A 14,482-nucleotide genomic window follows, 5' to 3' on the forward strand; every position below is an offset into this window, starting at 1 on the left:
GAGGTTCCTGACCCGAGTTAACAGGCTGAGATTATTGTTACTTTTGTTGTTGTTCCACCATAGTGTACAGGAGTAAACAGTGACTCTTTGCAGAGAGCAAGGGGAGGTCCTGAAGCCCTGCAGGAGGTCCCACGGCCCTGAGTCCCACCTTGAACCTCTGGCATCCCACTCAGAGCCCACACACTGCAGGGAGAGGGTTGCCGTGGAGGTGGCAGCCAGAAAGGGGCCAGAGTCTTCACTGCACTCACAGCCCCCCTCTGCCAAGCCACCAAGACACCTCGGTTCAGACCTCTGCCCAGCACCCACCTGAGCCCCCTGCAACCTCAGGTCCTCCAGCCCCTGCAGTCTCCCAGGTGTTACCCTGGATGGATTGGTGAATGCCATGGGGTCAAGGGCACAGGGCAGCTGCAGAAGCTCAAGACCTCCCTGCCAGGCTCCCCTGGAGGAGGCCAAAATCCCTAAGATTTTGATTTTTGACAGAACAACTCTTATCTCAGGGTTTACACACATGAATCCAAGATTTCAGCCCTAACGGCAGACAGGAGAGGGAGGCACAGGGAGGTGGAGCGTCATTGGGAAAGGTCACACAGCCAGGTGGGCAGTCATGATTTGAACCCTGGCTCCAAGGCAGGACACTGCAGCTGGAGGACTACACAGAATCATATAATTCCATCAATCCAAGGTCCTCAGGCAGAGTCTACAGATAGATGGAATGGGAGAATGACAGGCAGAGAAAGAAAAGAGACATCGAGAGTTGGGGCATCAGGTCAGGGATGACTGTTCTCCAGGGAAGAGACAGCAGTGAGTCTGAGCCCTCGCATAGTCCAATCAGCCACTTGTCAAATGTGTCAAACTCCTACACATGCTTCGAAACCTCACCTCATGTCTCCTCTCTGCAGCTCTCCTTGACCTTTCAGCAGAGCTCACACTTCCCCTCCTGGTTCCTCCACCCCAGCCCCCTTTACTGTCCTGTACTTGCTTTGTGCCTGGCTCTGTCTCCCCAGGGGTGAGCCGGGCAAGAGCTAAGGTCTCCTGGGAGCCAGAATTGTCTAGCAAGGGACTGGCCCACAGAGCTTTTGATGAATGAATAGGTATGTGAATGAATAAATGAACAAATTACTGGATGAGTGAATTTATTTTATTTATTAATTTATTGATTTATCTGTACAAGTAGGCATTACCTATTGAGTGCCAACTGTGTGCCTGCCCTGGTGTGCTTAGCAGCCTAAACCCAGGGCATCTCCTGACTTCAGCTCTCCGCCGTTTCATACCCCACCCCACCCCCATCATTCCTCAGCCCAGAATTCAAGGCCCCTTCTCATCCCTTCTCTTCCAATTTATCTGATTGATCTCTACACACTTTCAACCACTGACAGGCCCCCCTAGGTCTTATCACTTTTGCTCTGCCAGGAACACGAATCCCTTTTAGACTAGCAAACTCCTAGCCATCCCTCAGAGCCCCATGTCCAGTAGCACCCTCTGAGGACTCCTCTAGTTCCCTTGCGCACCACCCAGCTCTGGGAGTTCCTGGAGAGGGGCTAAACTGCAAGATGCCTCTAAGTGGCGAAGAGAGGTCCTCACTCGTGCCCCAAGGGAATTAGGGTCCTACTAAACAATTCCCTGTCTTCCATCGCCGTGCAGAAGGGGAAACTGAGACCCAGAAAAGATGAGAGAGCCACTTAGGGGCCCCCAGCGGGGAGAGGGCGGGCGTGCCATGCGTTGGTAGTCCAGAGCCCCTGCCCTCCCCGACATCAGTTTCCCTCCCGGTCCCCGGGGGATGAGGCTCTCCGCTGGGGCGGGAGGGGGGGGCGGGGGGGGGGTCCGAGGCGGCTGAAAGGATTCAGGAAGTTCTTGACCGAAGGAATCCGGCGCATCACCGCCTTATAAGGCCATGTGCGCCGGGGGCCAATCACCGACGGGGGCGGGGCCCGGACCCGCGCGTCCCCAGCCGTCTCACCGGGCAGGCCGTCTGTCCCGCCGTCGCCGCCGCCGAAATGAGCTCCACGCAGTTCAACAAGGGACCCTCGTATGGGCTTTCAGCCGAGGTCAAGAACCGGGTGAGTGAGGGGTGTCCCGGCCCCGCCCTCGGAGATCCCGTACCCTCGGACTTCTGCAGGGCTGGGGGCACCGCCAGGCTCCCCGATGTCTGGAGCGCAGTAGCTCTGAGACCTGCGGTGAGAGTGGCCCTCCTCCTCCCCAACATCTGTGGTTCTGGGGGCGCCAGCCGAGACTTCCTGAACTCTGGGGAAGCAGTGAGGTCCGCGATCTGGCACCGCCACAGTGGCTAGGAGTGGTTGGATCTGACCCTTTCCCCAGCCTGCTCCGCAGCCCTCCCCCATCTGAACCTCACGGCCCTGGGCCCCTCCAGCACTTCAAGGCCTGAGAATAACCTGCGAGTCTGAGAGAACCCCAGTAGCCCCCTCCTCATCCTGTGGCCACATTGCTGCCTTTGGGGCCACTTAAGCTGCAGAAGGAGAAGGGGGGTGGGCCAGGTGTTAGTGTCTGTTTGTTTGTTTTTTAATTTGTGTGTAGGCACCCCCCACAGGAATTTCCCAACCTTCTGCACCTGGGGTGGCGAGCACCAAGGGGAAGTTGGAGAGGCGGAGGCCTGCCTGGGCTGTTCCTTTGTATGTTCTCTTTGTCTCCGTCTGACAAAGGAACAGCAAAGGGATCCTGCAGGACGCCCAGGTCCCCTGAATATGACCCTAAAATGTGTGGACTTTGTACCCTGGAAACATGGGGTGAGGCCGGCGGGAGACATTCTTCAAGAAAACTTTTGTGGTTCTGGCTCAGAGAGGAGCAGACACTTTTGGAGGGTCACACAGCAGGGCCCATCCTAGGGAAGGGGAAGCATGGGGTGACCCCACACCCCGGTGATTGTCCCAGGCCTGATAGGCAAGGGCCCTTCCAGCTGAGCAGGGCGTTGCCATTCCTGTGCAACCCCCCACATCCTTCCATGAGATATCTGGGAATGTGGCCTTGGAAGGGAGCCTGCCTGGGCATGCTGAGGGCACAGCCCCGCCAGCTCCGGATAGGCACCTGTGGTGGGTACCCCAGGGTCCATGGACAGCAGGGAGAATTCTGCATCACCTCCTGTGGGCTCCTTAGAGTCTCCCTTTACCCCTTTGACAAAAGGAGAAGCTGAGGCTTAGGAAGCCAAGGGACAGAGCACGGTCACTGGGCAGGCTCCAGACCCCTGTTAAACACATGATTCCCCCTCCAGAGACAATCTCACAGGGCGAACAGTGAACGTGGATGGGCCACCTGCACATGCTGTCCCACACAGCACGAAGACTGTTTAAGGGCTCCAGTTTGCACACGGGGCTCAGAGCTGCCCAGGACCACACAGAGAGTGGTAGAGTCAGGACTAGGACCAGGCCTGCTGCATCCAGTACCTGATGGCCACTGGTCGTCCCGGACCCCGAGTTTACCTCTGGGCAGCAGGAAGTGGGTGAGAGCCAGGTAGCTTCTGGAGATGGAATGAGATGGGGCAGGTTGATACCTGCACCCCGGATGAGGTCAGAGGCTCCTTGGAGCCTGGCCTTAGTTTGCAGGTTTGGAGTGTGGGCGGGGCACCTACCAGCTTGCCAAGGTCACGCAGGGGCCTACTTTCTAGGGCTCTGAGCCCATGCCCCACCCACTTTTCCAGCTGCTTAAGATCAGAGGCCCGGAGACTTCCTGGCCCCTGTGCCTCAGTTTACCCCCAGCTGGATGGTCTGAGGCAGGTAGATGTCCAGTGTGTCCCTCTGGAGCAGCCATGGCCACTCGATCCTGGTCTGGGTTGTTGAGTTTAGACCATTGGGAACAGCTGGTCCCGATTTAGCAGATTTCTCAGGAGGCGGTGGCTGCATTCCTGGCAGTTTGTGGTGATGAGGAATGCTTCAGGCCACAGTGGGGAGGGCCAGGCGCCTCTGCCTAGGACCCTGGCCCTCTCAAGCCGTCAGGGACAGGGCCCAGCTGGGTGGGTGTGCCAGGCATCCGGACCAGCCCATCTGCCTCAAATTCAACCATCGGGACGTGACCCTGCTCATTCCTCAGGCTGGACGAAGCCTCATCTGGGCAGGGCTGCTTCCCGGCCATGGGAACCAGGAGACTGCCTCTCAAGGGGGTGGGCCAAGCAGATTGGATTAGCTGGCCTGCCTCTTGCCTTTGTCTCCCCTGAGCTCTGGGCGGCTCAGCCATGATCCCATGTCACAGGGGTTTATATGCCATGGCCAGGAGAAGGAGGGGGAGGGGAGCAGAGTTCAGGAGACCGCCATGCAAATGGTTCCAGACATAGATGAGGAAACTGAGGCACGGGGGAGGGAACTGTTCACCATCATGGAAGGGTTGGGGGCGGAGCTGGGAGTAGAAATTAAGTCTGCAAAGGGTCTCAGTCCCCTGGGCGATGGGAGGAGAGGAAAAGAGCCTCCCAGGCTGGGATCTGTGGGCAGAGGTGCTCAGGAGACCTGGGGCAGAAAATGCACTGAGTGGTGTAGTCTGGCCCTGAACGGGGGCTGGATTCGGCTTCTTACCAACCCCAAGGAGCTGCCCTGGAGCTGACTGACCCTGCCTATACTGGTCTGGGGCTCCCTGACTTTTGGGGGCTTCCTTGGGAGCTAGCCATTCTGATTTTCTCAACCTTTGGTGCTCTGAGATGGGGAACTGGTTGTCTGTGTGTGTGCTTGTGGGCAATGCGTGTGCACTGATGGGGGACTGGGAGCACTTTTATCCAGAGATAGCACTGAGCTGGATGGTAAAGCTCGAGGGGGAATGGGTCATAAGCAAAGAGCTGTATCATAATAGAAGGTGGAGATAAACGCTAGAGGGAAAGTAAGGCAGGGTCAGGGAGAGTTGTCATGACTAGAGAGGTGACCTTCAAGCTGTGACCCGGTGGAAGGCAGGGACCCAGTCATACAAACATCTGAGCCAAAAGTGATAGCACATGCAAAGACCCTGAGCCAGTAACTGGAATAGCCAGTTCAAGGCACAGAGAACGGTTTGGTGGTCCCTCAGCAACTTAAACAGGATCACCATATGACCCAGCAATTCCACTCCTAGATATGTACCCCCCCAAAATTAAATAGGTATTGAAACAAGCAAAACTTCCACAGATATTTACAACAGCAGGATTCACAATGGCAAAGAGGCAGAAATAGCCTAAATGTTCATCGGCGGGTAAGTGGATACACACAATGTGGTCTGTCCACACAGTGGGATGTTACTGGGCCACGGGAAGGAATGAAGCACCACCACGTGCTACAACAGGAATGGACGGGCCTTGAACATGTGTGCTCCATGAGAGGAGCCAGGCACAAAAGGCCACACTGTGTGATTCCATGTATGTGACATGTCCAGGATAGGTACATCCACAGACACAGGAAGTGGAAACGGAACGGTCTGTCTAGTGCAGGTAGAGCAAGGAGAAGTGAGGGCATGGGTTGGCTGCCATGTGGGGTTTGGCATTGTTGGCAGTGGGTTGGAGCTGATGTTTGTCAGTGAGAGATATGCGTGTGTGTCTGTGGAGCGTGGTTTATCTGCCCATGAGTGCCCCTGCTGATGGGAAAGGGGGAGGGTTGGCTCTGTAGTGTGGGGTCCTCCAGACCTCTCTGTCTCTTCTTCCAAGGGGCCCCCAGCCTCGCCCCATCAGGAGCTTCAGGAAACTTCTGCTGGATGTATTCTCACCCCAACCCTATATGCTCTGCTCCTCTAGCTCCTGTCCAAATATGACCCTCAGAAGGAGGCAGAACTCCGCAGCTGGATCGAGGGACTCACGGGCCTGTCTATCGGTTCTGACTTCCAGAAGGGCCTAAAGGATGGGATTATTCTGTGCACGTGAGTGCGGGCGTTGGCACATGCTTGTCACTAGTTGTCCTGTACAATGTGATCACGCTTCATGTGCCATTTGAAGCCTGCTTGCTTTTCCCTCAATAAGTCTTGGGTCTTTCTTTTCCTTGTGTTATTGCTTTGTTGAGGATCTCTAACAGGGCACATTCTTGTTTTATGCCCTTCCTTTCATGGGAGAGCCTCCAAAATTTCAGGGGAGGGCTTTCTCTGCTGCATCCTATTCGACTGTAGTTAAACCATTCCATGTTTTGCACATTAAACATGTGAATGGAAATTCCCAGATTCACTCCCAGCAATCAGGGGTTCTGGATTATACTCACAACACCCATTTTTGTCGCTCTTTAGCGTCTTTGCTTTGTGGGTGAAGATGAAATTGCAAGAGGGGAAACTAAGGCCCAGAAAGAGGCAGTGAGTTTGCCCAGGAAGGTGACCAAGATTAGAATTAGCCTCTTGGCTCTGTGAGGTTTGGGTTTACCTGTGCCAATAGAGATTCCTGCCCCCCGCCCCCATGTGTCTCCCCCCAGACTCATGAATAAGCTGCAGCCCGGCTCAGTCCCTAAGATCAACCGCTCCATGCAGAACTGGCACCAGGTGAGGGATGGTGGATGGAGCAAGAACGGGGCTGGGGGAGCCCATTGAACCTGTGGGCAGCCTGAGGTCCCCTCACGGCCCCTCTCCTGCCTTCTCCCAGCTAGAAAACCTCTCCAACTTCATCAAGGCCATGGTCAGCTACGGCATGAACTCCGTGGACCTGTTCGAGGCCAATGACTTGTTTGAGAGCGGAAACATGACACAGGTGCAGGTGTCTCTCCTGGCTCTGGCAGGGAAGGTAAGGCCCAGAGAGGGGCAGCAGCCTGCCCAAAGCCACACAGCAAAGTTGATGCAGATTTACAGATGCTCTCATTTATTCGTTGGCTAATATTTCTGAGCACTCGCAGAGCATTGGGCACTTTGGACTCAACAGTAAACAGGACAGACATCTTCACGGGCTCACAGTCCGACGGAGGAAGCAGAAAAATAAATAAATCTTTTTTTTAATAAAAAAACGCTTTGTATTTTAGAGCAGTTTTAGGTTCACAGCAAAATTGGGAGGGAGCTACAGAGAGTTCCCATGTGCCCCCTGGCCCACCCCCGCTCATGAGCGGCCTTCCCCACCACCTACATCCTCACCGGACTTTGAACCATGGGTCACCGTTAACAAGTGTCCACCCACGCCTCATCAGCACCCAGAGCCCAGAGTTTACATGAGGGCTCCCTCTTCAAGTCATTTTTTAATGTTAGAAATAAGTCATAGACTGTGAGACATGCCTGTAGGGAGGGGAAGGAATTAGACCAATGCTCAGGGTCCAGGGACCCTTTAACTAGGGTAGGAAAAGTGTTTCCAGAGGAAAAAACAGCAAGGCCCCGCTGTGGGAGCAGAGAGGAGGTTCCCATGTCAGGAACTGTGTTCTGAATGGTGTTTTCAGGAGCCACCTGTGGCTGCCCCATGACTGGGGACGGGGAGACCAGGGAGGAGCCGGGAGCAGGTATCCAAGCAAGAGATGGTGGCCGTGGCCTGAACAGACGGTGGTGAGGGTTGGGTAGAAGGGGTTGGAAGATGAGAGAGAGGGGCAGCAAGGAAACCCCCAAAATTCTCGGCCTGAGCAACTGGAAGGTTGGGGGCCAACGAGACCTCTGAATCTGACTCCTGAGGTGTTGAGCAGCAGGGGAAGGGGGAAGGTTGCAGCCCAGCCCCTCTATCTCCTCCGAGGTCACACACTCCGGGTCTGGCTCAGGGCTCCCTGCTGCCCCTCCCTGACACTCCCAGCCCCTCTTCCCTCCAGGCCAAGACAAAGGGGCTGCAGAGCGGTGTGGACATCGGCATCAAGTACTCAGAAAAGCAGGAGCGGAACTTTGACGATGCTACCATGAAAGCGGGCCAGTGTGTCATTGGGCTGCAGGTGGGCGCCAGGGCCCACTGGGGGTGGGGGGTTCCGCTGTGACCCAGGCCCTGTCCCGCCCAGTGGCCCCTTGGGTTTGGGGCAGCCTGACCTCTCCTGCCCACCTCCCTCCAGATGGGCACTAACAAGTGTGCCAGCCAATCAGGCATGACAGCATACGGCACGAGAAGACATCTGTACGACCCCAAGAACCATATCCAGCCACCCATGGACCACTCAACCATCAGCCTCCAAATGGGCACCAACAAGTGTGCCAGCCAGGTGGGCCTTGCCCAGCCGTCCTCAGGCCCCCACCCCACCTAGGCAAAATCCTTGTTCTCCCTTGACAGCCTCACTCCGGGCTTCCCTCCTGCCTTCTCTCTCTGCCTCAGCTTGCTGTGTGTCCCCTGGGAAATTTCCACCCAGCTCTGTGCCTCAGTTTCCCTCAATGGATTGCTCCAAGGCCCACTGAATGCCGAAAGCTTTAGATCCTATGATTCTCACTCTTCCTGCTGTGTCACATGTAGCGGTGTGAGGGTGGTTTTGGAGCACTCGGGTTTTCGGGAGGCCTCAGCTCCAGCCTGGGAAGCTTCCTGGCTGGCAGGGAGAACAGGACCCAAACACCCCTTGTTCCAAAGGAGAGGGTCACTAGCAATGAAATCAACTCTGCAGCCTCAGAAAAAAGGGAGTCTGAGTCAGGTAGGAGGATGCACAGGAGTCTGCACTGAGACTGTAAGGGGTGATGGAGACCGGGTGGGAGCTTGGGAGCCTGACATTTCCCCCTCGTCCCTCCCGCCCTGACACTAGCTCCTCTCTCTTTAGGTGGGCATGACAGCTCCCGGGACCCGGCGGCACATCTATGACACCAAGTTGGGGACCGACAAGTGTGACAATTCCTCCATGTCTCTGCAGATGGGCTACACGCAGGGCGCCAACCAGAGTGGCCAGGTCTTTGGCTTGGGCCGGCAGATATACGACCCCAAGTACTGCCCACAAGGCCCAGTGGCCGATGGGGCTCCAGAGTCAGCAGGCGACTACCCAAGCCCAGGGAAGGCCCCAGAGTACCCCCCCTACTACCAAGAGGAAGCAGGCTACTGAGGCCCCCTTAGTGAGGTTCCTCCGTATGTCAGCTCCCCGTCTGGGTTTTCAGGTTTTTCTGTGTCTTCACCTTGTTTTCCTGTGTGTTCCAGTGCTTCCAGCTGAGGGGCTGTGAAGGCCAGATCCAGATGTTTGTGGGTTGGGGATCCCTGCCAGGGCACATCCAGGTAGCAAATTTCCCAGCAGGCTTTGGGCCAAGCTGTTGGAGGAAGAAGAAACCTGTGCAGGGAGGGAAACTGGCCCCAATGGCTTCCGGTTGCTTCTGTGCCTCTTCCCTTTTCTCTGCTGATCAGTTTGTGGTTACTGTACCCACAAAAGTTTCAGGCGCTTTAACAAAACAAAGGTATTTTTTGGGGGGAGGGGGGATGGTGGAGGGCAGGAGTGACAAAAAGGAAGTCCCCTGGGAGAGGGCCAGACCACAGTCCCTAGATATTTTAGTTACAATAAGACTGGATTTCTCCAGGACCCTCCCAGGGGCCCAGTGAGGGACCCGAGGCCCACACAGGACTGGAGTTCTGAGTGGTTGAGGCAAAGCCAAACCCTGCCTTCCATACTAGCCCCTTCTTCCCCACGAAGTACTGCACAGGGACCCAGGCCGGGAGGCCCTCTCTGGGACCAGCCCCACCCAGGAGCCCTGGGGACAAGAGATAATGTGAAATACCAACTGTGGACCAAAGGCAATTAAAAACCTTTTTAACAAAAGAGAGTGCTGGGACAGTTGGTGTCAGAGGCAGCCTCCGGGGAGTGTTAGCTTGGGTCCCTTCTGGGGTCCTGAGGGACCTGAAGGTGGGGCAACTCGACAAATATCTGGTCCTCAGCTGTTTTGGGAGAGGGAGAAGCTGAGGCCAAGGGCACAGACCAGCCTGAGGCAAAGAAATTGTATGAGGGCCAGGATCTGGGATAGGGGAAGAGGTGGGGCCTCTGCAGTCCCCCACCTGCCACACCTGGGGCCCCGCCCAGCGCTCAACAGCAAGCCTCCAGGCCTCACGCCGCCTGCGTTCACCTGGCCTGGAGTCCCCTCCCTGACAGACTCCTGGTTACCCCACCAAGCTTCAACAGCAAAATGGCCCTCCTCCATAGAGTCCTCCCCTACACCACTCACCCGTCCCAGCACCTTCAGAGCTGTGGATCTATACCCTTGTTTGATCTTCAGGATCTTGTGAAACACACCCGCTTTAATGGAGCAGGAAACGTTTGGAGATTTTCCTCAAAAGTCGGGGTGACCTTCAGGACCCAAGATTCTACTTCCCTTTCTGCCATTACCTGTATCACTCTAGGGACCAAGGGTTTTTTGTGTAATGAATGATGAATAGTCGAAGTCCCGTTTTCCTAAAGGACAAATACAGTCTCAGGGTAACAGGGTGAGCCTAGCTAGGACTCGGATCCTCCAGGGGGAAGTGGGAAGAAAGGGGCCTCCAGCTACCGGGAGCTGCGGTATTGTAGGCGGCTATCACGTGGGGAAAGCCGTACCGGCGTAGGTGGAGGCCGGCGGGGGGTAAGGCTAGCCTGCCGCCCTGCATTGTGATGCAGCAAGGAGGCAAGCGGCCCCTTTAAGGAAGCCAGTTTGGCGCGGCTCTGCTGTGATCCCACCTATTTTCTCTGTGCGCGCGGCTCCGGCTGGCTCCAAGCTTGTGAGTGGCGGTACGGCGTCCTATAGCAGTTGGCGGAGACAGGGCCGGGCGCTGCGGACGGCGCAGAATGCAAGTGCATTCAGCAGCAGAGGCTCAGCGCCCGCTTGGAGATCTTTTCTTAAAGGGGCTGCTGTCAGATGGAGGGAAGGCGCCTAGTGCTGGGGGCTGGAATGGGGACAGGGTCCCAGAGAAAGACGAGGGCCCCAAGAGGATGCAGGTGTGGGATGGGATGAGTGGGACGGAGGCAGTTTTCCTGGGAATTAGGGGGTGAGCGAGGTGGGTCCAGACTCTCACTCACATTTGCTCCCTGCGGGTCAGTATTGGGTGGGTGGCAGAAATGGCCACTAATTTTCAAGGGCGAGTTTGGACTCACCTGAGAGGAGCTTTGCCAGCGTACACCTGCACCCCCTTTCCTCGTTTGAACCCCTCCAAAACCTGCCCCAGTTTTACGAATGGAGAGACTGAGGCCTCTTCCCAGATCCCACTTTATGTAAAGAAGAGTTCTGGATGGAGGTCGGGGTCCAGAGTCCCCCTTTGTATGTGAGTGTGGCAACTCCCTGTCCCTCTGGTGGCCTCAGTTTCCCCATCTGTACAATAATTAATTAGGTCACAGCTGAACAATTACAAGCGAGGGACAGGGTCAGGAATCGCTGGTTCCAGGAACCTCCATCGCTGTCCCTTCTCCTGACCTATTTTCTGGATCTTGGGGTCCTTCTGAGCAGTAAATAATAATTGAGAGGCAGAGCTGAGGCCCAGCCTCCTGCTGGATGACTGCCTGTCTCTTTGGGCTCCTTGGTTGGCCCCTCTTCCAGCCAGGCATGTAAAATGTTCAGAACAGTAAATACTTTGCTATTATTATTGGGGAAGAAGAGGGACGAGGGGAAACGAATATCCTTCCCTCCGCCAGGGATGAGTGTGGAGACCAGGGTCAAGAGGCCCTCAAGTGGGCTTAGAGTAAAGCCTGGTGCTAAGGGTTAAACTGAGGCCCCGCCCCCTGAAAAATTTGTTGCTTGTCTTTCTCACCTCATTACACGGAGCGACAGCCTTGGCATCCAATCAGATCCAAGGTATTCAAGGACAGTTTAGGAAGGCTCCCATTGGCTTACTGCCCCACAAGTGAGCACTTTAAGTGCCTACAATTGGGCTCTAAGCAGAGCGTCAAGGAATTCTGAGCAATGGGATAAAGGAATGACGTTCAGAGAGGGACAGGGAGTTGCCCGAAGCTGCACAGCACTTTCTTAGCCTGGCGTCTCTGTGCTGTCTCCTGTCTATTTCCACAATGGCCTTCCAGGAGCAGCTGATACTGCTGCTTTGGAACAATTTCCTGCATCGTCAGAGACAGCCGGTAAATGCCTGGGCTTTTGGGACAAAGTGGGTCCAGCCCAGGCACACTCCCCACCTCACTCTTCGCCACTATCCTGCTTGTTCTGTTTCTCCCAGATCCAGCTCCCGGTGGAGTTGTTGTGGCCTCTCTCCATCCTGGTGGCCGTCAGCCATTCACACCACGCCCCATTGGGGCGCTATAAAAGTAAACCCCTGAAGTGTCCAGGTACTCTGGGGGAGGCCTTCACCCTATCCACAGGGCCCCAGTAAGGAAACGCCAGACAGCATAGTCCCCAGCACCCAATAAATGGCTGAGAGTGGGCAGAGGGTGGGCTCACAGTGAAGACTCTGTCGGGGCCTGCATCACCTGGCATCCCCGAAGGCCATTTCCTCAACAAGCCACTGCCCTCTTGGGGCACCTGGCTCCAGGATCTCATCTGCAATGTGAACAACACCTGCTGCCCACAGCGCATGCCCAGTGAGGAGCCAGGCATCCTCAGCACTTTTAACTACTCTTAGTGAGCAAGCCCTGCTGGGGGTTCAGGGGTACACAGTGAGCCCTTGCCGCCTGCCCTCTCTCTGTCCCCAGAGTCTCCTGGCTCCTGGCAGACGCCGTGTTGAGAATAGAGGCTCAGAGAAACAACAGTTAATTATGCCCAACAGACATAAGGAAAGAGAGAGAGATAGCCCGGTAGAGAGAGCCTGAAAGAGGGTTTTTTTGTCCTTCAGTTTCCCAATTTGGGAATTGGGGTGGTGGGTGTGGAGGCATGGCCTCGTGGCACCTCCAACCCAGGCCCTGCCTGTGCTAAGCCGAGGGGGTCCTGGACATGCACCCACTGTCCCACCCCCTCAGGAGGCGCCCAAAGCCACTGGTTCTGGAGAAACTGCTGTTTGCACCTGACACACTCCTCGCTTGGCAACTCACATCACAGGTGAGGGTGGGAGGGGGCCCCAGTCCCTAGACCCTCCCTCAGCTCAGCAGGTGAGGGCTGGGAGAGGGCTCCAAGAGGCCTGTGCCATTGCTCAGAGGCACAGGTTGGAACAAAGTGGAGGAGATAGAAGTGGACAGGGGTCCTCAGAAGAGGAGTGAGCCTGGCATTGATCTGGGCTCCTGTCTCCACCAGGTGAACCAAACCTTCCAGGACCTGGCCCTGTTGAAGGATGTCCAGGAGGTGTCAGGGGTGCTGGGACCCCAGCTCTTCAATTTCATGAATGACAGTGCAAATGTAGTCATACCACAGGTGGGCCCAGGATGGAGGGCTGCAGATTTACCCAGAGCCTCCCCTCCCCAGTCACCTTACCTGCTGCTGAGAAGTAGGGCAAAGGGCAGGTCAGGGCCTCCTGGGCAAGAGTGTGGAAGTGAGATGTGGCCTCCACATTGAGGACAGGCCCCAGGGATGGGAAGAGGGGTGACAAGGCAATGAATGACCCATGCAGACCCTACGTTTCTCCTCCCGTTCCTCAGTGGCTCCTGCAAATTCAGGACAAAAAGGCAGCCAGGACCCAGAGGCCAGCACCAGGATGAGGCCCTTTGAGCCTTTCTGGGCCCTCTGCCCAGCTGAGGCTCTCCTGGACCCTCTACAGCTGGCACAAGGCCTGTGCAGATGTGGAGCAGCTGGTGGGCAAACTGGGCCTTCCACTTGGGAAACTCTTTTGAGTGGGGAGGCAGCCTGTCCTGTGGGAGTTCTGCGGGAGTAGCGAACCCTGCCCTGGGGCTCCTAGGAGAAAGTTTGGCCCAGCCCCAAGGTCCAGGACAGTACCGGGGCGCCTCTGACCCTCCCCAGTGCATGGCCCTGGACAAGCTGGAGGCAGCCCTGGTACCACCACCTTTTCTGTATCAGTTAGACCCCAGTTGAGTGGCCTATGCAGTTCTTGGTCTCTTAACCCAATGTGATTTAGATGGGGAGGGGCAGAGAAACCAAGCCCCTCCAAGGGCCTAGTCCCTCCTTCCTGCTTCCACAGGGGACAGGCAGTTCCAGTCGCTCCTATGTGGGGAGGTGGTCGGCAAGAACCTCTTGGCCATGGTGGTACAGGGGCCGGTCTTCTCTTCACGCTTCTGCTACGCACTGCACTCAGCTCCTGCCACAATCAGTGGGGACCGGGCAGGGTGGCAGGGGCTGGGGTCCAACTTTGGGCCCACTCATACCTCTGTCCTTAGATCCAAGCTGAGGCCACTGTACTTACTCTCTGGAAAAGGAAGGTGAGGATGTGGTTTGTGAGTGGGAACGGGTGGTGAAGGGGCCACCCAGGGGGATGTGTCGGTGCTGCAGGACCTAACCGAGGGGGGTGCTGAGCACTGGGTGAGGGCTCCTGGTGGCCCACCCACTCTTCTCGGGGTCCTGCACTCCTCCCGGATGTCCCCCTGGCAGAAGACACAGCTGTCAACTTCCTGTGCCTGAGGATCACCCTGGTGAGGTGAGTCCAGGATAGAGGTCCTGGCGCAGCAGCAGTGAGAGGTTGCCCTACTGTGTGCCCACTGCCCTTTATTGAGCACCTACTGCATGCCCACTGCCCTTTATTGAGCACCTTCTGTGTGCCTGCTGCCCTTTATTGAGCACCTACTGGTTGTCAATATTTGAGCTCCTATTTTGAGCCAACAAAGTCTTATTAAGCATCTACTGCATACTTACATTTATTGACCTCTACTATGTGTAATAAAGTATTAGTAAACCCCTACTGAGGACA

At 56.1% G+C, this 14,482-nt stretch overlaps 1 protein-coding gene across 1 annotated transcript; it reads left to right on the plus strand.

Annotated features, from left to right (window-relative positions):
* The first annotated feature begins 1,904 nt into the window (after nt 1-1,904).
* CNN2 (calponin 2) lies at nt 1,905-9,547 on the plus strand. Its single transcript, XM_028520734.2, has 7 exons — nt 1,905-2,057; nt 5,693-5,814; nt 6,351-6,417; nt 6,518-6,655; nt 7,650-7,766; nt 7,881-8,027; nt 8,568-9,547. The coding sequence occupies exons 1-7, from the start codon at nt 1,995-1,997 to the stop codon at nt 8,841-8,843; spliced, it is 930 nt and encodes a 309-aa protein (XP_028376535.1). The 5' UTR covers nt 1,905-1,994; the 3' UTR covers nt 8,844-9,547.
* Nucleotides 9,548-14,482: the final 4,935 nt, after the last annotated feature.

The sequence above is a fragment of the Phyllostomus discolor genome, chromosome 8 (assembly GCF_004126475.2).
Source record: "Phyllostomus discolor isolate MPI-MPIP mPhyDis1 chromosome 8, mPhyDis1.pri.v3, whole genome shotgun sequence".
NCBI lineage: Eukaryota > Metazoa > Chordata > Mammalia > Chiroptera > Phyllostomidae > Phyllostomus > Phyllostomus discolor.